Source organism: Ambystoma mexicanum, chromosome 4p (genome assembly GCF_040938575.1).
Source record: "Ambystoma mexicanum isolate Mex_15411 chromosome 4p, UKY_AmexF1_1, whole genome shotgun sequence".
Taxonomy (NCBI): Eukaryota; Metazoa; Chordata; class Amphibia; order Caudata; family Ambystomatidae; genus Ambystoma; species Ambystoma mexicanum.
Window position 1 is genome coordinate 1,176,298,499 of NC_090927.1, and position 25,337 is coordinate 1,176,323,835.

The 25,337-nt window shown below is 49.4% G+C and overlaps 1 protein-coding gene across 1 annotated transcript in view; it reads right to left on the reverse strand.

The window, feature by feature from the left end:
- IGF2R (insulin like growth factor 2 receptor) overlaps positions 1–25,337 on the reverse strand; it is a 2,762,372-nt gene that overhangs the window by 2,234,751 nt on the left and 502,284 nt on the right. Inside the window, 1 exon segment of the mRNA XM_069606818.1 lies at positions 14,547–14,650. Coding sequence (XP_069462919.1) covers positions 14,547–14,650 — 104 coding nt within the window.

Below are 25,337 nucleotides of genomic sequence, written 5' to 3' on the forward strand. Positions count from 1 at the left end.
AAGGATCCTTCATGTGTTTCAAATGCTCCCCATCTGGATTCCGGATTCATTCTTCAGAGAGATAAAGGGCTCCCTCCTGAGGTTTCTATGGCAGGGGAAAAGGCCAGGATTCCCAGTGCTGTACTGGTACTACACAAGAAAAAAGTGTGAATGGGCTTCCCAGACAAAGCTCTGCTATAAAGTCGCACAACTCAGAATTTAGATACCCCACCTCGGATCCCAGAAAGACCTACAGTGGATGGCACTGGACAACCTGCAGTCGCACCATGCAACGGTGGGTGAATGGATATGGTTCAGAGAAATAAGCTCCCAAGTAGGATCTGTGAGCATCCTATCGTGGGGACCCTATGGGACATCCAGAGACAAAGGGCAGATTATGAAGGGGGTGACAACATGACCCTCACCCCTGTGGCATCGCAGGGTACCGGGGGTGAGGGATGCGATACCCAACCCCGAACAATTCCAGAATTGGTTCGAAGCAGGGTTAGAACAGATCAGACAGCTCTGGAAGGAGGGTCATTTTATGCCCATAACTGATCTAGAAGAGGCGTTGGGCATAGGCAAATTATCGATATTCTCATCTACAGTTAAAAGGGGTTCTCACAGGGACGGGTCTCAAGGAAAAAGATGCAGAGGGGCCCCACACCCTTAGAAAACACTCCTAAATAGGAGGACCGGCACGCTGGGGGCTGATCTCGGCAATGTATGGGGCCTTGGTTGGGTCGAGTGATAGTTCCACCGAGAGGTCGATGGGAACGGGACGTGGGTGTCAGTATCGACTCGGACCTCTGGGACAGACTTTGCAGCGGAGTATCAAAGACATCGATCTCCTGTCAGTACACACTTCATTCAGTTAAGCTACTTCACAGGTGGCATTACGACATGTTGAAACGCTCAAAAAAGTTTTTTAAAACTCAAATCCTGCATGTTGGATAGGTTGTGAAGAGAGCCGACTGCTGGCAAATGTGGTGGAGGTGCCCGAGGGGCCAAATATTTTGGAACAAGGTCCTGGGGTGGAAGACCTAGACGATATAGCCCGAATTAAATTGCCCATTTTGTTCTTGTTTTGCATGTAGGTGAATGGATCGGGATTACACTAGACTCCCGAAAATGGCTGCATCGCTACTGTTGGCCGCAAGGGCATGTATAGCTACTAAATGGAAAAGTGTACAACCCTCAAGCAAAAGTGAATATACCAATGTCGCTAAAAATGTATTCACAATAGAAAGAATCACAGCGGGGCTCCAAGGACGGGCAGGTCCCCTGGAGATGGAATGGGGTGAATTGATTGCAAAGTATATGGGCCCAGACCCATAGATTGAATAGGCAAAAACTGGTGTCGCGAGGAGGATGTATTTGGAAGCGGTGGACCTGGATAGATAAGGCAACAAGTGAAAGTTGAACTCAGGACAAATGGTCATGAAAGCAAGTTCTCCATAGAGGGGGCCAACAGCCATTATGCTTACCTGTTGTAGTGTCAAACTGTCAGACGGTTTCAAGGTTTGTTTTATGAAGGGGAAATGTTGTAGCAAAGGGGGGTGGGGGAGGAGAAAAGAAAAAGGGGAAAAAACTCCCTATGTTCCCTACTGGTCTGCATCCGGTCCCGAAAAACCCCATCGCTGCGCAGAATACGAACCCCCAACAAATGCGCCGCCTGTTTAAGGTAACGTTCAGTGCAGTGCACTGAAAGTGCAAGTTTAAACTTCTTCCTACACTTTTATATTAAAAATTAAACCATTCAAGAACGGTTTCTTTTTAAAATAAAAGTATAGGAACATTCAAATTTAATTTTAAAAAAAGTAGAGGTGCACCGCTCCTGCCCACTTCAACCACTGCGTAGTGGCCTCACCTCCATGGCCTCATGGGCAGTGGCTCCCCCTAGGGGAGAAGGAATGACATACAAGGATTCGTCACACATCCTTAATCCAGTCAACAGTTCTGACCAGAAAAACTGAATCAAGCGGCACTTCCACCACATAGAATCTCCATCTCCCCACAACACCTGTGCAGAGCGTGAAGACCCTGAAACCTTTTCAGAAATCTTCAATGGGTCCCTATGCTTACCATGTAAGACCTTAAAACTGTGTTCAATCGCATGAGTGGAAAGATAACCATGGAATGCGACCCTGTATATTTTCTCCCCTAACCCCTCTGGCATTTTGTCTCCCAACATGCAATCCCAGTAAGTTTTGAAGTTCGGCCTCCCCTCAGTCGTGTTCAGCACCAGGGCCTTATATAATTTATAAAAGAAATCCCTTTCCTCGATTGAGCCTTTTCAAAGATCATCTCAAACAGTGAGATCTCGGAGTAGCCCCTCCTTCCACCCGGGCCCAAAACCAATCCCTCAAGTCTGAGCTATTTGAATATTCCAATGTTCTCCTTCCCCAACATCTCCTAAATGTCTCCAAGTTCTTACATTTATCAAGAAGAGAAGTCAATACCCCTCCCTCCCTCCCCCTCTACTTCCCCTCTCCCACCATCCCTCCCCTCGCTTCCCTCCCCCTTCCTCTCCCCCTCCCCCTCCCCCTCTATCAGAATGTATGTCTGACCACTTCAGTGTCCTTTTGACTCCCAATTGGTTTAGCCAAAACAGAAGGTCCCACCAATTTAAGAGGGGAAGGGGAAGGATAAACCTCTGTTCATGCTGTTATTACTCCACAATATCCAGAGGACTCCCACTGTCGGATGTTTGTGTAACTCTGGAGGGACAGATCTAGAAAGCCTATAAAAGCTCCCTTGACTTTCGGATACACAACAGTCTTCCAGGTACGTCCAATAAATTCTCAAATTCTCATCATCACCTTGAGTTGTGCTGCCTTAGAATATAAGAAAACATTTGAGAATCTAAAAACTTGCTCGACCAAGCAGCAAAATCCTACATGCTATACAAGCCCTTGTATTTTGCCACATAAAACAAACACATGCAACACTAAAACACTGCAGTAACTAAGTCATGGTCTGACCAGGGAACCAAACTTGTGTCAGCCTTCTGAACTCATTTAAGTGTTTCAATGCACTAGCACCAGATCAATTTGTGAAATGGAATTGTGCATCACCGAGTGATGAGTAAAAGGGGCACTGGGACGAACCCATGAAGGAGATGACCACGCCTTTCCCTCCCAAACATCGACAAACCCTAGGGCCTAGTTTGTTTTCTTGAACTTGATAGTCTTCTCCCTCCTCAGTCTCCATCCTACCGGGCCCTTTTTGTTTGCAACCAGTCTGTGAGCAGGTTGAGGACCATATTGAAACCTCCCCCAACAAGCAACACCCCTTCCACAAACTTTTTATTGAAATCACATTTTATTATAATTTTTTAACACATCAAATCACCATTATTTCGTTACATTTTTAAAAGGAAGACATTTGGTTAATCTCAGTGTTCAAGATATCTTCTACCCTCTCCCTCCCGCCTCCCGCCTCCCACCATCCATAGTCCCTAAGCAAACTAGAACAAGTAAAATGAAACCCAACCTATTTCACAGTTGCATCTGCCTTGCACCTCCGTAAACTCCCAACCGGTTTACTCACCACTCAGCGTCCATACCTATTGAAAAAAGGGAGCCATTCGCCCTCTATGTCCGTGCAGATTTCATCCAGCAAGTGCGTAAGGTACGGTTGTATACTAAATGACCTTTTCACAATTGACCTTGGGAGAATTTACCTAATTTAGAAGGTCAATTAGGCCCCTGCAACTCCCCACCCAATCCAAAATACCCTGCAACCCCCCACCCAATAGCCTTATATTATTTATAATCCAAAACCAACCTAATACATATACAAAATAACAAAAATAATATAAAGGTCAATTGTGCAAAAGGTCAATTGTAAAAGGTCAATTTGGGTAATACCTAAGGTACTCCAGGTTATAAATTGTTTGCTCTTTTTGCACCCACTCCTTCTCCAAAGGGGTCCCTCCCCTTTTCCAGTGTTGGGCCACACAACTGCATGCAGCCACCAGCAAGGTGCGCACCATGTGACCTCTTCTCCTGCATCTTTGTGCACCACCTCCACCACAAACAGCACAAACAGCAGCAGCACGCTTGGTAATAGTACCCTCTGTATACCATCCAGGCCATTGAGCCACAACAACACTTCTTTCCAATACCTCTGCATGTAGGAACACTCCCGCCACATCCGAAAATAGTCAGCCTGCACCTGCCTACATATCCAGCATCTCGAGTCCGCCCCATGTACATTTTTGCTAACCGTGCCGGCGGGTACTGCCAGCAGTAGATTATCTTGTAGGCCTGTATTCTGTATTGCAGGGCCCGCTTGGATTTTCTGACCCCTCCCTGCAAATGGCCACCCATGTCTGGTCAGAGATGTCTATTGCCAAGTCCCAAGCCCATTTATTCCTTACTGGTAGGCTTTCTGCGAGGTCACCCTGCTTCAATTCTGTATATATCCTCGATATGCATCAATTAGTCCCACTTTCTTGCAACAGGATCCCTTCGAAGGGGTTTATCTCCCTGCATACATTCTCTCCCCACCTAGAACTGGTCATTGCCCCTTTAAGTTGTAGACAGCGGAAGACCGAAAGCTTCTCTATAACCAGATAATCTTCTAGCCTAGCCAGAGGCAGAAACTCACTGTGCCCTTGATAGGCCCACCTCATACCAGGTCTGGTAGGTCCCTGGTTCAGCAATCACATCGCGCAAGGGCTGCGCCCATATACAACTGAGTGGCAATGGCCACGAAGAGAGCCACCGGATACCCTCCCACCCCCTCCACACGGACAAAAATACCGCCCGAATCAGGTGTGTCAGCACCCTTTGGGGTACATCTCTGTGGGCCCAGAACCATTCTCCCAGTGTGACCGCCGCCAGGACCTGGTTGTCCATGTGGACCCATTGCTTTTCCGTGTTCGTATCTGTATGGTCAGCCATGACCCGCCGCCAGATCGGGAAGACCCACTACTCCCTCGTCCCCGGATTAAACCAGTGTTCTGTATACCATCCATGGTGTCACACACGCCCAAAGGAAACTTATCAGTGCCCTCTGGATCTTGGCCAGGAAGGGGGATAGGACAACTATCATGAGCATTTGGAATACAAATTGGAACTTGGGGAGGACTGTCATCTTAGTACAATTAAGACAGGCCGCCCAAGACAGTGAGTCGCCCCCACCAATGCAGATCTAGCTGTATCTTGTCCCAAAGTGGGATGTAAATTTTGTCGAAGAGATCCGTCATTTCCCTAGTGACTTCCACTCCCAGGTTCCTGAATCCCTCTTTTTGTAGCTTAAACCCCATGTCTTTCAGGAGGTCTCCCTCTTTGCGCGTTCCGTTAACGACCGGAACACCATTGACCTCGAGGTTGACCTTGTATCCAGATTGCTCTCCATAGGTTTGGATACCCTGGAGGAGCACAGGGACCAATGTCTCTGGTTCCGTACCCAAGAGGAGCGCATCATTCGCAAAGAAACTCACTTTGTATTCTAATCCCTCTATGCAGACTCCCCACACTTCAGAGTTAATCCTTACCTCTATTTCCCAGGGTTCCATCACAAACGCGTATAGCAGGGGGGAAATGGTGAATCCCGGTCTGGTGACCCGGTTCAAGTGTATCGCACTCCGTTAACTACCACTCTTGCACGTGGTGCCAAAGATGGGGGACTCAATCCACCCTATCCACCTAGCCCCAATACCAAGCTTCCCCAATAACCCCACTCATGAATGCCCAGTTCACCCGGTTGAAAGCTTTTTCGGCATCTAGCGAGAGGAGCCCTGCTCCCTCTCTCCTCACCTCTGGGGCCTTTGCGCATATTATCCGAACCCTGCCTGTTCTGAATAAACCCTGACTGTTCAGCATGCCCCAACAGTGGCATGAGTACCTCCAACCGTGACACCAGTATCCTGGTGAATATCTTGGCATCAGTATTCAATAGAGATGGGGCAGGATGAACCACAATACGTTGGCTCTTTACCTTGCTTGGGTATAACCGCGATAAGTGCTTCCAGGAAGGAGGGGGGATATCTGCCACAGTTTGGATTGCCTCAAAGAGGTTAGCCATGGGTTTTGCTAGCAGTTCCTGGTATTGTTTATAGAAGGCGGAGGTGTAGCCCTCTTCCCCTGGTGCCATCCCCGATTTTAGGTGGGTTATGGCATCCGATACTTCCCTCACCTTCGCGCAACCGAAGAGCCGTAGGAAGGAATCGGCTTTGAGGAAAGCTAAGAGCCCAGACGAACCAGCCGAAGGCAACCAGCTGAAGGGGGCTTGTGATCAAGTGAGTGAATAAAGTAAGGGGTGGTGGTTTTGTTGAATGGTCAACAAGGTACATGCTGAGTGGGGTGGCGGGTTCACTATCACGCTAGCGACCAGGGGATGCCCAGGTGTCTAGGAGATGTGGGGTTGGAAACCCCAGTTGGGCACAGTTGCCCGCACACGTTCGAGGGGGGGTTTGCAAGTTGAAGGGAGGGTTCAAGGGGGGAGGGATACATGCATAACAGTCGCAGCGGCCAAGGGAGGGAGGGGTCACCCCCGGGATGACTTGTTCAACTTCTTGCCCCCTGAAATTTATGTCCATCTTCACTTCCTCATTCCTCCACTCTACGTCGTGTTAACGGACTGAGGACCTCACACCTGTCCTCTACCGCTCATCAGTTCCTCCGAGACCCTCTGGATATCATCTTCAGTAAAAAGCTGGTATTTGAGTCCTTCCCACTCAAAGGACAAAGAGAAAGGGTATCCCCATCTGTATCTCACACCTCTGACATGCAACCATTGCGCAAGGGTGGCGCTTTGCTTTCGACATTCAGGGTGTAGGATGAGAAATCCTGTGAGATCGTGACCTTGGAGTTATAGTCAAGGAGCCCGATATTCTGGCCTTGTTGAAGATCCGGGCCTCATCCGAAAAGTAGTGGAACCAGACAATGATCGAACAGGGTTCCCTTTCTCCACCCCTGCTCTATGGGCACTGTCGATCGTGCACCCAAGTCTTTGGCCATCTTTAAAGACCAGACGAGAATGTCCTAAATCAGCTTTTCAATATACCTTGGAGTTTCTCCGCACTTCAGATGCACTCTGAAAAACCTAAGATTATTGCACCTGTCTAAATTTTTTACATCCAATTTAAGGTGCAATTCTTCATTCTGTCTTTCTATCTCCGGAACGATCACGTTCAGCTGTGTTTCAAGGATCTCCCCTGAGGATTAATTGGTTCTGCAACCGTACTTCCAATTCATCCACTTTCTCATTAATCTCTTGACACCTTGGCATCAATGTGTCTCATTCCCCTGATCTCTTCCAGTATAGTCATAATGCAACTCTTTATTGCCCTTACCTCCATACCTGGCACGCTGCTTACAGCCTGGTCTGTTGCCACCTCCTCCCTCACCTCTAAGCTCTGATTCCTAAATTGCTGCAGCAATGCCTTCCAGCTCATTAAACTTCTTACAGCAGGGCTTAAAAATCAATGGCCACTATCACAGGGGGCCTGCAGGCATGAAAAGTTTAAAAAGGGTAACTTCACCTGTAATGAATTCCCAGGGTCTCCAACCCCTCTTCTATGGCTTCCCATCCAGGTCTTCTCCACCATTTCTGACTCTGGACCCTCCAGCAACCCCCCCTCCAACTCCCCCCCCCCCCCCCCACACACACACACACACACACACGCCTTGGGCCCTCTGCACAAATCACTCAGGTCGGACCGTCCTGGCACCAACCTCGCCCTACACGCAGAACGAATGTACAGCTCCAGGTGGGTCTGAGGCCCATGGGGATCACCTCTTGCTCTCGCCCCACAGAGTCCTTATGAAGCCATTGTGGAGAGCCGACCACTCCAAGCCAGTCCCTCTGCCTCGTGCACCCATCCTCCTCCATCCGGTTCACTCCCCGCCGCCTCCTCCTACCATCGCACGTCTCTGGCAGGAGCCTGGTAGCACACTGAAGGGCTCCATCGACCGCCAGTCCTCTCAGCTGTATCAGCTGGTTAGAGGGTCCAGCTCTGCTCGACGGGGCCTCTGAAGAGCCATGTTACTCTGTTTGAGGTGAACAGAGTATCTCCAAATCAATGCCAGGGCATCTCAGGCTTCCCATCTCCTTTGCCCCATCAGCGGGTGCTCATGGGGGTGCATTTTACCAACCTTTAAAATCGAGCACTGCAATAGGATGTTCGGAGTTTCACTATCAAATCCCTCGCAAGTGAATGCCGTAGTGTTGAGCGCCGCAGGTGCGCATGAATCTCTGCCCAACGACATGTAGCACATTTGCTACGTCCACGCTTTGGAGCCTATAAAACCCAAGGTTTGGACCCTCAGTGGCAAAGGGGTGTTGAGCGACGCAGGTGTTTGGCGGCAATGGGGAAGCTGCATAGACAATGAGTGCGGACAACTTCACCCTCTTGTTTGCAGTTGTCAGGTAAGAAGTTGAGGTGAGAGTTAACTAGCTCTGCTCTTTGTAGCCCTTCTGCCCTTTCACCCCCGAGACTGGCCCCTCTGCCCTCGCCACCCCCTCTCTCGTGCTTCTGCTTTACCTAGGTCTTGTGCACCCCCCTGGTTCCCCCCCCCCCCCCCCGATTGTTTGGGTCCTGCGTTACCTTTGCATTCCTCGATCGTGTGAACTCCCTTGCCCCGTCCATCCTTGGCTGCGCCCACGCGTCCTCTCCCTGTGTGGTTCCCTCGCAATCCTTGATCGTGTGCGCCTGCGCCCTATTTCATCCCAGGCTTCGTTCGTGCCCACACGTCATCTACACGCATGGTTCCTCCCAATCCTTGATCGCACGTGCCCCCGTGCCACTTGCATCCCAGTCTGCTAGTGCACCCTCGCTTTCACAGCCCGTGTGGCTCTGTCGCAGTCCTGATCGCGTGCGCTCACGCATCCCTTGGCCATGCGCGTTCCCCTGTGATCCTCGATTGCGTGGGCCTCTAGCAACCCTCGATTGGGAGGCTCCCACACTTCCTTGCATCTCAGGTCCATTCGCTCCACGCATCCCCAGTTTGTGCAGCACCCGCGCAATCTTCTGTTGCTTATGCTCTTTCACCTCCTTGGCGACGTGTACCTCTGCGCATTCCTTGATCGTGTGAACTCCCTTGCAACCCTAGTCCGGTCTTCCCTTAATCGGCTCCATATCCTTGCTTCTGCTGCGGGCCCCTTCCCCTCCTTCCCTGTCGTTTCCCCTTCCCAGTCCCTTCTCTTCCCCTCGGTTACGCTCTGTTGCTTCTTATTCTTCTAGGTCCCTTTTTATCTACTGCTCTGTGTTTCTGCGTCTGCTAGCCTTAACTGCTGTATACTCGTATTGCTTACATTGCAGATGTTTTTCACTCTCCTCTTCTTGGTTCCCCTGATCATTTGTTCTGTTAATTAGCACTCGCTCTGCCCGGTTCTTTCCGCACATTGTACTGTCTCCTCTCCTGTTGTGTTTCTTCTTTCCTTACAGGTTCCCTTGGTTGTTTCACTCTGTTAACTGTTTGTTACTCACGGCTGCTTGCTGCTGTCTTCTAACGCTGTGCCACATTGTTCAGAGTGCCTACATGTTCGCCGATCCTTTCATCTAAAACCATCTTGAATTGTATTCATTTGCCAATTTATATCCTCTGCCTTGTTCTTGCCCTGTCTGCTTGTGCCCCCTCCTCTTTGTGCCCTCCCTTGTCTCCTCTCCCCACATTTGTTGCCCCCTCAACTCCCCACTCCCCCTCCCCCCCTTTTCCCCTCACCTTTTCCCTCTGAATCCTCTATGGTGCCCTCTGTCTCTCCCATCTTCCTTAACTGCTTTTCTAATTGCTATCCTGCCTTTCTTACTAAGTCTGGTAGGAAGAAGTTTAAGAGGGATATCGTGGTCTCCAACCCAGGCCTCCCTATCGCCGATACCTGCACCAGGTCTTTGTAGTTCCCTCGCCAGGCCTATGTACTCCACATATGGTCTCTGTTCCTCCTTTCTCCTCCTCTGCCATTAATGGTGGCACCCGGTGGGAGGTCCTCCTGGCCCCCTTCCACTCCTCTAAGATCATTAATGTTTATCTAAATGGCACAGTCTTGGTCCAAGGTCCTCAGGCCAACCTCTTCCTTTTTGATAGACTCTTTCCGTGCCTCATCAACTTCCTTTCTTCTCCTGCTGTGCTTTCTTTGCCTTGTACGGCTCCTCCACCCTCTGCCACCTCTATGGCTCCCACTTCTTCTCTGGCCGCCCTGTTGCCGCCTTCCTCCGCCACCTCTCTGGCATCCTTATCCTTGGCTACCTTGCCTTTTTCTCCTTCCTCCTCTAGCACCCTCTGTCTCCTTTGACACTTCCGCATGACGTACCTCAGATCTGTAACTCCCCCCCACCCTCTCCCGCCCCCACGGAAGTCTTTTAAAGATGGCAACTTTCTCCACATTGCCACGCTCAACTCTCGCTCAGCCGTCAAACACTCCTCCGACATATGCCGTCTCCTGGGAGAACTCAACCTTGATGTTCTTGGTCTGACTGAGACGTGGTTCACAGCCAAATCTATCACAAGTTTTGACACTCTGCTCCCTGATGGCTACAAGATCCTCTCTGTGCCCAGAACCAACCATCCCGGTGGGGGTGTAGCCTTGATCTTCGCAGAGTGGATCCCTGTCTCTATCATTCCTATGCAGGATTACTCTTCCTTTGAATGCCTGGTCTGCAGGCTCTCTCTCTCCTGGACTTTCTCTCACTGTGGCTATCAACAAGCTGCCTGGCCAGGTAACTTCCTTCCTTTGAGTCCTCCGACCTCTCTTCCTCCCTCCTGGCCTCTACCACTCAACTTCTCCTCCTCAGAGACCACAACATCCACCTGGATGCTTCTGGTCGTTCTTCAGGACTCGTTCGCAATCTCTGCGATTCTTTCTATCTCGATCTCTCCCCATTGTGCCATCTCTGGCACCCTTGATATACTTGCCCATGTCACGAGGATCCGCTTTAAGCCCAAAGCAAAGTGCAACTTTTTGTACGACTCAGACTTTGTCACCCTTAAACCAAGAGTAGGGTTGACTGAGACGAAATGGAGGGCATCGAGGGCATCAGGTGCACCCTCTGACAAACTGGCCTGCCGTCTGCTCCAAAGGCAGTACAGAGACACTCTGTCCACACTAAGAGCTCACATCCGAGTCCGCGCCTCTGCAGCATCTAAAAACTCAGTCAAACTCTTTAAAATCTGCAAGGAGCTGTCCAATCCTGCTGCAGTCTCTATCTCTCCTGTTCCCACCCAGGCGCTCTGCACAGCATCGGCTTCTCATTTCATCACAAAAACCCAGGACATCCTGTCCACCCTCTCCTTAAGAAACCCTCTGCCGATCCCTCCTGTCTGGCTAACAATCGCCTGATCTCCATTACTCCTTTTCTGGGCAAACTCTTGGAAAAGTTGGCCATCTCCCAGCTTAACCTCCACACTGAATCTGTTTGTTGTCTCTGTGACCGTTAGTCTGGCTTCAGAGCGGCCAAAGGCAGGGAAATTGCTCTCCTGAACATCCGTGAAGACCTGCGCTCAAACCTTGATACAAACCTTCCTTCTGTCCTTATCCTCCTCAATCTCTCCTCTGCTTTGGATACTGTCAACCATGCTATCCTGCTCAACCGGCTCTGTTATAACCTGAGTATCAGTGATCAGTTCCTGGCCTGGCTGGCTTGCTTTCTCTCTGATCGAACCTCTCAGGTCCAACTTGGGTCCTTCCTCTCTAGCTCTCTCCCTCTACCTGTGGTGATCACCAGGGATCTAATCTTTCTCTCTGGCTGTTCAACCAATACCTCGCACCTCTTGCCCACTGCATAGCTGCTCTCTGCTTCAACTTTCAGTGCTACGCGGATGATGCTCTCTTTCAGGCTCCCCTCAGCCACCTCTTCTCCCTCTATTATCCCGGATTGTCTGTCTGCAATTCAGGAGTGGTGTTCCACCAATGATCTCTGCCTTAATGCCAGTAAGACGGAGATCCTCCTCATCGGATCACCAGCTTCCTCCTTTCCTCACTCTCTGGCCGCCCATCCTGGGCCCTCTTTCTGCTCCTACCGGTGAGGCTAAGAACCTTGGGGTCCTCTTCGACACCAAACTCTCCTTCTCTCCTCACATCTCTGACGTCTCTAAGAAATCAAACTACCAGCTTCACCTCATCAGAGGTACGCTTCCTTTCCTCACTTTCCCCCAGAAGCTCACTGTCTCCAGAGCATTGGCCCAGTCTAGGCTGGACTATTGTAACAGCATCTTTCTAAATCTACCTGGCTCTACTCTCCATATTCTACAACTCATCCAAACAGGACAGGGAGACATGTCCTTGGCCTCAAGCCGAGGGATTGTATCTCTCCAGTGATGAAATCTCATTGGCTCCCAGTGGCAGCAAGGATCAAGTTCAAGATCCTCTACATTGTCACAAGGCTTTCTGGGGCCTTGGACCACAATACCTCCAACTCCCTCTACCTAAATATCTTCCTACTCGAGCTCCCCGCTCCTCCAATTCTTGGAGGGTCAGTCGCTTCTCCAAGCAATGAGTTGGGGGCAGATCTCTTTCTTCGGCTGGGGCCTCCCATTGGAACAGCCTGCCTGCTACTCAAACTTAAGCAGAACCATCTCCAGTTCCAGAAGCACCTCAAGACCTTCCTCTTTGCTTCCACCTTCTCTATTCCTCTCCCCTGCTGATCTCCTGTCTGATCCATACACTGGTCACCTGGCCACCCTCTGTACTCGGGCCCAGGTCTCTGCCTGTCCAGTTGCAACACGCACTGCCTCTTGGCCCCCCGTGCACTTGTGGTCTGTACCTGTAACCCTACAGCCCCCTCTCTTGCACTTATTAGCCACCTGTTGGGCTGCACTCTGTTTCCTTTGTTTCGCACTTCTCCATCCCCCGTACCCGCAGTACTTCCCCCTTCCCCTGCACTTGCGCGATCTGAATGTCACAAGGCATAGTAAGATCGTGGTTTTGGTCCACAGCCATTTTGCCCCCCCCCCCCCGGTGGCCTCTGTCGCCCTTCTCCTTTTAAAGGCAAAATTTCACAGGACAGCAAGCCTGCTCTAAGGGGTCAAAATCCAGGCTGTAGTAACAAGTAACTTTTACCTTATGACAACACATCCAGAATACCTTGTCTGTAACAAATGGTGATAGGACAGAAAAACGGAACAGAGCATTAATAGACATTGAGGTGGTGGGGACCCTTCTCCAGTCTCTCTTTCCCTCTGCATACTCTAAATCCGTCCCCTTTCCATGCGTGCTGACTTCAAAGGGACTCCAGTGGACAGTACCATGGTCCGAGAGGCTTTATGTCAGGTCAGTGCCTGCCTTTGAAGGATGGTTAACAGGGAATCTCCTGGGAGAAGTTTCTATGCCCAGGAGAGAAGGTATTACACTTCGCGCAGGAGAGTCAAAGGGGCAGTATCCTGCTATTGTTCCACATGGCAGCTGTGAGGACAAGTCAGCCTAAACGTAAATATGCATCAGTCATGCCAGTTAGGCCCTGCTCACACAGTGGAATGATACCAAACTGTGGTGGCTATATAATGGTGGGATTCTAGCAGTGAACATCCCAAACCAGGCATGGCTTATATTTACAGATTTACATACTGTCTAGATTACACAATCAATGGAATTTAGATTAGAGGTACATACGGATAAAATACCACTTCTGCCTGCAGGGTCTTTGTGCCCCATCAGCTGTCAGGGATGCACATGTGATCTTTGAACATGCTTTGCGCCACTGTAGAGCAGACACTGTAGAGGCTGATCGACCAGTTAAAGGAAGGCACATGTGCACTCCATTGCTTTTTAATGAAAAGGAGCTCTGTTCACCAGACAGCCATTCCAGCAACAAAATTACCTTTATCATTTTATGTGAATGAAAATTTTAAAAAAAAGCTTGGGCTATCCACTTTTGCAGATGCAAAAATGCACCCTCATAGTTGTGTTCTGTTTTCTTCAGTGCAAGGGAACATACTGTAGGTGGTGACTGTTTGCGCTTTATAAGAATACATAACATAGAAAACTTTTAGGTCAAAGATTGAACTTGTGAATGAAGGATAGACATCATGGGGATAATGAGAACTGTTTACATACTAAGGGCTTATTTTGGAAATCTGGCTTGTCTGCAGCCCTTAGGACTGGAGTTCGAGTCCCCAGATGGTTGAAAACTGGACCACCAACAATACATGTTTTCTTCTTTTTAATGGAAGTACTGTTAAATTAACCACATTGTTAATATTTTCCTAGTTGACATTTTTTGTATTAAAGGTAATGGAAAGAAGAGAAAAAGCAATGCCAAACATGGGTGCATTTTCCTGGAAAGTCTTCTGAAGGCATTACAAAATATCACCTTATTTATTTCCTAGTCCTAAATTATGAACTCGCACAATGGGCAAACCTTGAAGTGCTCACATGGTAGCTTTTAGCAATCTGATAACAGTACATTTTCTATATTTCCATTTGAAATATGTTGACTGGATTTTTGTTGGTGGTCTTGACAAATTTAGAATTACGATAAATATGGTTTCATTAGATTATCTATACAAGAGGTTACTGCTTATAAAGCAGTCATCGAGTATTGCTCTTCATATAGCTCATGCATGTAAAGTTAATCTGTTCATTCCTTGGCACAACAACAAAAATACAACTCCTCTTCTCACCTGCAGTTTCATTACATTCAAAGTTAATGACCGTCATTCTTTGGAAACCTGAACTGCACGCCTTACCCCCTGGGTATGTTAAGGTAAGGTCACCATCAGAGTACCTAGATTTTAGACACAAAGTGGAAACTCATCAGAATGATGCTTGAAATGTCAGAAGCAAAATGTTTTGCAATCATGCAGAGATACATTCAATAGACTATCATTCAAAATATTCCGCTAACGTTACCAAGAAGGCTGGAACAAGTCAGTTCTTGATCAACATAATGTAAGATACAAACGTCATGCCCTCACTTTGAAAAGTAATCAGACATCACAAATTACCTTGATTAGAGTCAGAATAGACAGTCATGGACTTGGAACTGTAATTAATCACATTTGGTTGTCACCAAACATTTAAAAACACACCACAGCTCACTGAATCTCCAAAAAGGCTGAAACCAACATGCCAATGTTTTGGTATCATTAGTAGTGAGCATGTGGCCAAGCATTTTCATAGGATGGCAAGCATGTTGTTGGATCTGTCATAAATGGCACTGCCAACTTACATTTAGAGTGATAATTTGCCCCAAGGGTATTTCCCCAAGAGCTAGGAAGCATACACACAAAACACTTTTCACATTATCATTTCACTTTCGGCATTGTGTTTCTTCTAATTTCATACATTGTCCAATTAATCGTCTATTTAATTCATTGGGGCCTTTCGGCAGTTGGTACCACTGGATGTTTCATTTTCAGACCAGATCAACAAATCAAACCATATCATGGCTAACAATAAGAAGCACTTTGTCCCCAGGTCCAAGAAGCGTTCGACTCGAAAGCTTTGGGGAAAACTCAAGGGTTCATATTCAAGCACGACACAGTGATTGTTCTCTGTGCAAGGTAACCACTTAAAATGTTGAGCTCTAGGAAGGCTAGGTATTTTATGGTGGGACCACTGTAAAGGGACTGAAGGGGGGTTCTGTACTCCTGCTCTCTATATGGTAGAGGAGAGGCACAGAGGACCCCAGCCAAGATTCTCTATTAAGGTAGCAATGGACGAGCAATCAAGGCCTAGCTTCTCAGGAGGTCATGCGGGCTGGTTCTTAAGTACAATGTAGTCCCCAAGCACCCACAAAGGAATGTCCGCACACTGTATTAGATAAATACAGTCTTTATATAATTAATATTCAAGGTTATGCACAATATCACGATAACTCACTTTGTACTCTTATCTACAATGGCAAATCTATACAGTTCTACGTGTTACCACAATTACTATTTGATCTCTTTAAAGTGCATCAACTGTACGGTTGGAGGGCGTGGCTACGAGGGCCATGTAGGAGGACGCGATCTGGAGGAGCTCCCGAGATCCTAAAATGATCCTGGCGAAATAGTGCATAACAACGTGCCTATGACTGCTGAAAACACACATGTTGGTGTGTGAACGGTCTGACTGCGCTTGGTGAACTTTTGGAAGGCGTGGGAGAAACAGTGGTGGAGTTTTGTGCGAAAAAGATCAGGAGCGCCGGAGACGGAAGACGAAACAAAATGGCCGATCAACGACCGGAACAAAGGAAGGAGCAGGCCGCACTGTGGTCGGACGATAGGAGCAGACTGTGTGCGCATTTGTAACTTGGCGGAATGCAGGTCCCCTGGGTCATGTCTAATAGAACAGTGAGACCGAAGGCGAAGCAGCCCACGTTGGACGACTTCGCCAAGACGTCCCCTGGTCTGCAAAGTTCCAAGAGCAAGGATAAGTCGCCTGCAGGCGGCATGCCTGTGACGGGTACTAACCAAGAGGTCCTGGCTGCGATTGCGGACTTGAAGGCGGCCTGGGAGGCTAAGCTTGAACTGGCCGTAACTGAGCTGAAAACGGCACTGGACCTTAAGGTCGGTGAAGTGCAGGAGGAGGTGAATTTACTCCGGCAGGACATCAGGTCCCTGGCGGAGCGCACTGAGACCCTCGAGAAAGAGGTGAGCCCGAACACCGCGGATTGTGCCTCCCATAAGGCCGAATTGCATGCCCTGGTGCAGAGAGTGGGCAACTTGGAGAACAGGGCGGAGGAGGCGGAAGGACGCGCCCGACGGAATAACATTCGCATCGTGGGCCTGCCAGAAGGATCGGAGGGCCACGATCCCACGGAGTTCATCGAATCTATGCTGTTGCAGGAGATACCCGGGGGAGCATTATATCAAGGATTCGCGGTGTAACGTGCGCATAGAGCTCTAACAAGGAGGCTGCCGCCGGGAAACCCACCTGGGCCAGCAATTGCCAAAATCCTTAATTACCGGGACCGGGAGAGGATACTAGAACACTTCCGCAAGGGAGGAACAATTACACGAGGAGCGGCAAACTTAACGGCCTACCCGGACTATACCCAGACTGTGCAGCGTAGCCGTATGAACTTTGGGACGGTAAAGCAGAGATTGAGAGAGGCGGGCCATAAATACATGTTGCTGTACCCGGCGAAATTGAACGTTTTTCACAAACACAAGACTTTGTTTTTTGAAACTCCAGAGGACGCCATGGGATGTCTCGACGCGCAGGGATGTCCCCAGGAGCCTGACGTTCGGACGGGAAGAGCAGATGGAGGAGATAAGTAGTGCACGAAGAGGGCGCTACAAGATGGCGCGGAATAGGTCTCTGGGACTTGATTATAGTCATTTGAGCGGCCTTAGGCAGAGAAGGTCAGACTGTTGCACAATATATTATGAGCACTGTGACTATTGCTGTATTTAGGGAAGCCTTGCAGAGCGGATCTCTTTACCCCACTTAGTAACCTTAGTTAAGTGGCCATTAGGGCGACTTCACCCTACTGAGCTCTGGGCATTGGTTGGTGCTTGCAGGGCTAGATGTGGGGGTGCCTGAGTTCCATGGATGGAGCTGGGCAGCCGTTGGGGAGCGTGGTGTTGGGGAAGGGATGGGTAGAGGGTGGGGAGGGAAGCGGGGAGTTTGGGGTGTACATAGTTATGGGGAGTTCGAGTTTGTACATGAGGCTATGAGAAAAAACAAGAGGGCTGTATCTGTATCGCGTGGGCAGGTGGGATTTGCTGCACGGAAGGGGGGAGGATACTCATGAGCTATGGGGGATCTTAAGATCGTAACGTGAAATGTCAGGGGACTCAATAGTTACTTAAAGAGGAACAAGGGACGCATGTGACTCGGGAAAAGTTGGAACTGGTGGGGAAAAAGTGGAGAGGTATTGTAGTGGGTTCTCCGTATTTTGCCTACGCTAGGGGAGTGTTGGTCTGGGTGGCACCGCACGTCCCGCTCCAACTTACACAAGAGGTGGTGGATACAGAGGGGAGGATGGTCATATTGAAGGCACTGGTGGAGAATAAAGAGGTCTGCATTGTAAATATGTATGCCCCCAATCAAAACATGGCGGCATATTTTAGGACTCTGTGTACCAACCTGGGTACGTGTGTGGGTGAAGCGGTTATTTGGGGAGGGGATTTTAATTGTGTGCTGAACCCCAGGGTAGACAGATCTGATGATAAGATTGATAGGCCGCCCCAGAGCGTGGATGCCGACGTGGCGCCTCCGGGCTGAGGAGCTCAAGGATCCGGTCTTCAGAGAGGATATCAGGGACGAGATCATACATTATTTCGAAGAGAACGCTGGCAGTGTGGATTCAGCGGGCACGCTCTGGGAAGCCTTTAAGGTGGTATTGCGGGGTGCTGCCATTGCTAAATCAAAGGGCCTGCAGGGTGGGGTCCTAACGGAGTTAGGAGAAGCTGAGGATGAACTGGAACGGGAACTCAATAGGGGAGGGGGGATGCGGAGCCAGTACTTAAACTACAGCAGCGGTGTGCGGAACTTTGGGAAAGTCTCTGCAACCTTAACGATAAGAAGTATGTTTAGAGGCAGCATGCAGGCGGGGATAAAATGGGGCGTCTCTTGGCGTGGCTATACAAGAGTGAAACCCCTAGGCCCCCGATTAGGACGATAACCAGAGAGGATGGAGAGGTAGTGAACACCCAAGAAGGAGTCAATGAGGCATTCTTAGATTATTACAGAGCACTATATGAGGACAAAAGGGGGGGGGGAGGGGGCAGCCGAGAGGAGATAAGGGAAACTTTAAGAGATATGGGATTACCTAAGATTAGTGCCGAAGAAAGAGAGGAGCTGGATGCACTGATTACTTTGGAGGAATTGGAGGAGGTGGTGAGGCAGCTGCCCACCAGTAAGACCCCGGGTGCGGCGGACTTCCTAGCGAATTTTATAAAGCATATAGAGGAGGTACTCCCCCCCTCCCCCCCATGCTAGAAATGCTTAATGAATCGTTTGAGGTGGGCCGGTTGCCGGAATCGCTTAGAGAAGCGATAATAATACCGCTCCCCAAGACCAACAAACCAGGGCATAGCTGCGGCTCCTATAGGCACTTGTCAATGCTGAACCAGGACGGCAAGATATTGACGGCGGTCCTGGCTAATAGATTGCTGAGAGTTATTAGTAAATTGATACATCCGGACCAAACAGGTTATGCCCCCAACAGGAATATAACCCACAACCTTAGGCGACTCCACCGGGTGATTGAATGGGGGTGCAAGAGCAAGGGTGAAATGGCGGTTGTGTCCTTAGATGCAGTCAAAGCTTTCGACTCAGTCAGGTGGTCGTGGTTGCTGGAGGCCCTGAAGGAATACGGTATGGGGCCGGGCTATGTTAGGTGGGCGAAGTTGCTGTACAATGAGCCGCTAGCTAGGGTACGTACAGGAGCGGTGATATCCGAGAGGTGGCAACTTAGCAGAGGCACCAGACAAGGGTGCCCCTGGTCCCCGATGTTATATATTCTGGCCCTGGAGCCCCTGGCAGTGTACCTTTGGCAACAATGTGACATGATAGGCATTGAGGTAGGGGGGAGAGAAACACCTAATATCCCTGTATGCTGACGATTTACTATTATATTTGAAATATTCGGAAGGAAAATCTTCAATTTATTCTGGAGGTAATGGAAAGGTATGCAGAACTGTCTGGCATAGCGGTGAACCCCCAGAAATCGAGCAAATTCCCATTGGGTAGCTACAGAGGAACCCTTCCGGAGCGGTTGCCAGTGTTGCCGATACCATGGGCGGTTGGTTCCTTCCGCTACCTTGGAATAGATGTGTATCACACGGTAGAGGAGGAACATTTGCATAACACCGAGGTGGCTGTGGGAAAAATCCGTATAAACATGAAGTTTTGGGAGAAGTTGCCGTTGGCGATGATGGGACGGGGGGCGATGCTCAAAATGGTGGTCCTGCCTAGGCTCTTAAATTTTTTCAGCAATATTCCGTATATGATACCTAAGAAGGTTTTTGCCAAGCTGAATAGTATGTGCAGAGGCTTCCTATGGCATGGCACCCAGAATAGAGTGGCGCTATGGAAGTTGCAGAATTTCTATGAAAGGGGGGGTATTAAGCTGCCTAATTTTGAGGCCTATTATGTAGCTGGTCAGTTGCAATATGTGGTCAAATGGCTCTCTGATGAGGTAACTCCCGAATTTAGGCTGTTTGGACAGGACTGCACTCCGTTCTACCTGAAGGAAATTATTTGGTTGCCTAGGTCAGAAATGAAGGAGTGCCCGGGAATGATGTTGCTGGGGTGGAAGATGTGGCGTAGAGTATGTCGAATGATGGAGGACCCATACCCGTGTTCCCCGCAGGTGCCGCTGGTTGCTTTGACAGGGGAAGACAAACAACTAAGGATGATAATCAGGACCTACTGGGAGTCAGTCGGGCTGGTTACATTGGGGGATGTCTGGCAAGAGGGGGCCATTAGGGATTTTGAAGGACTAGGGAAGAGGCGGGCTTGCATAGGGGCCAGTATGTCACATACCTAAGGCTGGTGCAGAATATTCATAAAATCTGGCCTGAGACTGTATTGGAGGAGGAACCAGACGCCACTATGGGGACAATATACGACATATCAGAAGGGGGGCACGAGATCTCTAGATTGTATGAGATGGTGATGACCCGGGTTGGGAAGGAATTGACGCATTTGAGGTTGGATTGGGAAACAGAGGTGGGAGCACAGATGGAAGATGGGATGTGGGAGCGTGCTATGGGATACCACAAGAAGGTGTCAAGAAATGCTAGATTACAACAAATACAGTTGTATATAACGCACTGAGCTTACATGACCCCGATGAGAATATCGAAGTTTGTAAATGCGGGACGACAAGCGTGCCCAAAATGCGATAAGGAAAATGCTGATATGACACACATGTTTTGGTCTTGCCCAGTGATTGAGAGTTTCTGGGGAGAAGTGGCGCAAAAACTAGCGGATAAAGGGGTCACGCTCATTATAGATACGGCCTGGGCCTGCCTGTTGGGAGGGTTTCCCAGACCACGGAAACTTAAACATGCTGGGAAATTGAAGGACTTGCCATATGTGCTCGCAAAACTAAGGATTGCCATGGGATGGAAGCAGTGCCATAAACCACGGCTGGAGGTATGGTGGCGGGAATTGCAGAAATGGGCTGAGGCTGAAACAGTGGTATGGCTGGAGGCATGTAGCATGTGTGGGGAAGAAGAAGTGAGTACCCTGCTGGCATGGAGAGTATTAATAGCAGGACTGTTTGGAACAATAACAGATTCTGCAGTCTCAGAAGGAGGCGATACCCTGCCAAACGCAGCAGATACGGAATGAGAAGGACAAACAAGCTCTTGAGGGGGGAGGGATTGGGGGAGCAGTGGTCTTGACTAATTGATGTTCATGTGATTGTTGCAAAAAGAGCTGCCAATTTGGTTTGTATTGTTTGTTTGTTTTAAAAAACAATAAAAACCGTTTAAAAAAACAATTAAAAAAACAAACTGTACGGTTAAATGTCACACAAATCAGTTTGTAAAGGGAACCAACAATAGAAATAAGAGGAAAGCAGTTGGTTAGAACAATTGGCTGAATACTGTCCCAGTTTACCTAGACAGTTCTGTGTGGAGATTCCCCCACCAACCTGGGCAACCTGTAGAATAAAGATATATCACAAGCCCAGTCCATATATCGTTCACAAGAGTCTTTCCAATTGTTCTGCAACCCTAAAGTACCTGGTGTAGTAGAGTTCGTCAGGAAATTGACGGCCCTTCTTGAGTGCACTCCCTTTAAGGCAGGAGCCACGGGTCGTCGGACGTCCGGCGATTAACAGGGTGAACTACGGCAGTGAAGTGGCAGCTTCTTTCCTGCAGTGCTCGTCAATGACGGAGGGTAGACGTCCTGCAAGGAAGAACCGTGCGGGTCGACAGTTCAGGACCGCAAAGAGTTTGAAGAACTGTGGCCCAGCAAGGGCGTCATGTCGTCGGCGTCTGTGGTCTTTAGGTGGCGGGAAACCCACCGACGGATACCCCTCGGCGTGTCAACGGCCTGGCTTTCTCCAGCGGGATAAGGCGGGCGACGGTGCAGACGAGAGCGTCCTTGGATCAAATGTTCTTAGGCAACGGCAGCACTGCGACTCCGGTCGGCGACGGAGTCGGCGACGGACAACAGTCTGGGCGCTTCTCTTTGGGATTCCGCGGCAGACCCCATCTCCGGTTGGCAGCCTTTCGTAGGTCTGTCTACCAGGGAGCTTTGGCAAAGATCAGCTGGTGCACGATGGTCCCTCGTAGCTCGGGAAGAGGGCGCCTTACCAGGTCCTCTCTGGGTCAGTCCTTAGAGAAACAGCAGCTTTCAGATCGATGAAGTAGAGCAACAGCAATACTTCTCTTCCAACAGGGCTTCAAGGTTAAGCTTCAGTTTCAACTCCAGTTACTCAGCTTCTGAACGATTTCTAGCAGTGAGAGGCCCCCAGATATACTAGTTGATCTCCCATTCATTCTGCTGGGTCACACTCAGGCAACCAATCACTCAGAAGGGCATTCAGCAGTCAGTCAGAATCAGGTGCATGGTGCATTCAGGCCCTTCTTCTCCATCCAGACACTGACAACACAGTATGTGGATTCGCACAAGTACTACGCCATTCAACACTACACACTGCATTCATACCAGTTATGGGCAGGGCTGTCTCAGTCATTGTGTCAAACACCAGATACCAGACATCCACAACAAGAAGTGGACATTCGTCACACACTCCATTCACCCAGGTCCTACCCACACCCAGGTCCCAACCACAGGTGTACCCACAACATACGGTCGTTGGGAAAGCTCCAGCCAGTCTGGTTGGCACTTCCCCACACTACCATTTATGAAACTTCCACCCAACAGCCAGTCAGGGGGAAGGGACTTCGGGAAGATCAAGGTAACAGGCGAGAGGCGACGGGAACCATCTTGTTTCCATCAGGAATCCAATAATTCCAATGACAGGGCCTGGGCATCCCAAAATGGAGGGCACTAGTCATTTCAGCACAGAGCTGCCACCAGCCCGTACCCTGCTCTGTGGGCCACCCACAGGTGCCATAAGGGTATCCCATGGGTCTGTACACCAAACCAAAAGAGCTGCACCACCAGGAGTCCCACATGAACTCCTGCGCAGAAAATACACAGAACACACAATAAAAAGCAGTAAAGGACAAGGATACGGAGGCCCTGTCCCTCCAATGCATTTCCAGCATCACAACCACCCATAAAAAAGTCAGGATGCCAACAGTGCCTCCCTCATGATCTTCTAATGGGGGCATTTACCAGTGGCCTTTGGGGCAGAGGGGTCGGGGACTCCTATAATTTGCAACGGAAGACAATAGACATACCTGGTGGTTTTCACATTATTTCCTATAACATGTAGCAAGTTATCTGCTTCAGGAATTTGGCACTAAGGGCAACCACAGGGCACACATAATTTGAGTTGCATTTGGCAAAAGATGCCAGTGAAGAGGAGGTCTCTGTATTAATGAGCACAAATCTTTAGCGATGTGGTGGGGCAGACATTGCAGTGTGGGGGGTGCATGACATGGTTTCATGATAACAGATTGGTATGGACTGTCGCAAAAGGGGGAAGGGTTGCGGGGGGGGGGGGGGTTTGGGACTATCCTTCCGATAGCGTCACTTCTCCGCAGGGGAGACCCCTTTCCCATGAAGCTAGGGAGGTGAGGCCGCTAACCAATAATCCCCCTAGGGGTGGTAACATGCAGGAGGCTCTCACGGAGAGGGACTCCTCTCCTGGGAACAAGGACCCGATTGGTAGGCACAGCCCTTTAAACCCCGGCCCTGTAAGCGGATTTTAATACCTGAATTTTCTATACATAAGCTCACATCCGAAAATATGTTATCGTGAAATATCGAACCATTCTGATGTCATAGGTACAGGGACGAAGAAGAGCTTGCGAACTCTGCAATCGAGCGGCACATAGGTTTGATCAGCTGCTGTCAATTGCACTGATGTTACGCTGGGGCCATCTCTGCCATTTAAACTAAATGTCAAAGAGGAACTGTTTTTGTCATTCCCTGACCCAACCGGCGATGGACCGTGTGGTTTTGGTATGCTGAGAGCTGCTGTACGTCCAGAAGGAGAACCCATCAACCGAGAGGGCTGCATTGAAGCCTGTAAGGCTGAATTTGGGCTTCGGGAGACTGCAACGAGGCACGTTCGTCTAAGCTGAAGAGAGGAGCATCGGGACACCCAAGAAGTGTTTTGCGAGTCGGTTGGGAACTGACATAGTGAATCCAGAGAGACGGAAAGGTGGTGGCTCGACCTGTAGTGGGTGGACCGTCTGGTCCAACAACAGTGCCGAGACGGCCTCCCGTAGCCTACAGCAGAGACGCATAGGTAAATGTGTGGAGAGTGCAAGAGATACTGGTGGTGGCATGACCTGTTGTGGGTGGACCCAGGGGTCCGACAACTATGACGAGACCACCAGCAGTAACTGGCTGTAGAGAGAAGCAAGCCGCAGAAAAGGTTTGAAGGAAGAAGTGGACCCACGACCCTTGGCGAAACTGGTCCAGAATTCCCCCAGGAGAAGGCAGCAGGAACAAGTATTTGAGGAAGTGGTTGGTGCAAGTGCTGTTTACTATCTCGTTTCCCTACCTGGACCCTGCATGAAAGAAGAACAAGTTACTTACCTTGTAACGTTCTTTCAATGGGATGTTCCTCCGACGTATTCCACATCTATGACAAGTAATGACCACAGCTGTGCTGCTTCGGAATTATTTTTTCGGCGTAGGCATCCTCCGTCGATGACGTCGACACGTTGTCCCTCGAGGGCCTCCGTTGAGGGTCGACATCACCGGATGTTATATATAGGACTCACGGTGCCCGTAGCCTTAGTTGTAGTTTTTTCCCAGAACGTGTGGCAGCAATCTCCCGCCAGTATGACTGCAGAAAGCCTTGCGGAAACATAAGCTGCAATCGCATAAGAAATTCTGTAGAGTGACAGGCTGGGAGGGTACGATGTGGAATATGTCGGAGGAACATCCATTCAAAAGAACGTTACCAGATAAGGTAAGTAACTGGTTCTTCGAGGGGATTGTGTCCTCCGACGTATTCCTCATCTATGACAGACTCCCAAAGCAGTACCAACGTATGGAGGTGGGAAAAAATGTACAAATTTCAAATATTAGAATGCCCAATCAAATTGCAGAATAGAGGACTGCCTTACCAAAGTCCAAATCCTGCCCATGGATGGAATCCAAGGAATAGTGTCTCACAAAAGTATGGACAGTGGCCCATGTGGCTGCTTCGCAAATATTGCGAATCGGAACTCCCCTCTGTAGAGCAGTGGAGGCAGCCACAATCCTAGTAGAGTGAGCCCGTAAGCCTATTGGAGGGTCCTTTCCCACGAAACGGTAACACTCAGATACTCAAAATGATCCATCTGGATAAGGTCTGCTTGGAAACAGCCTGACCTAAACGCCTTCCAGCATAACCAACAAAGAGCTGATCATCCACTCTGACACGGGACATC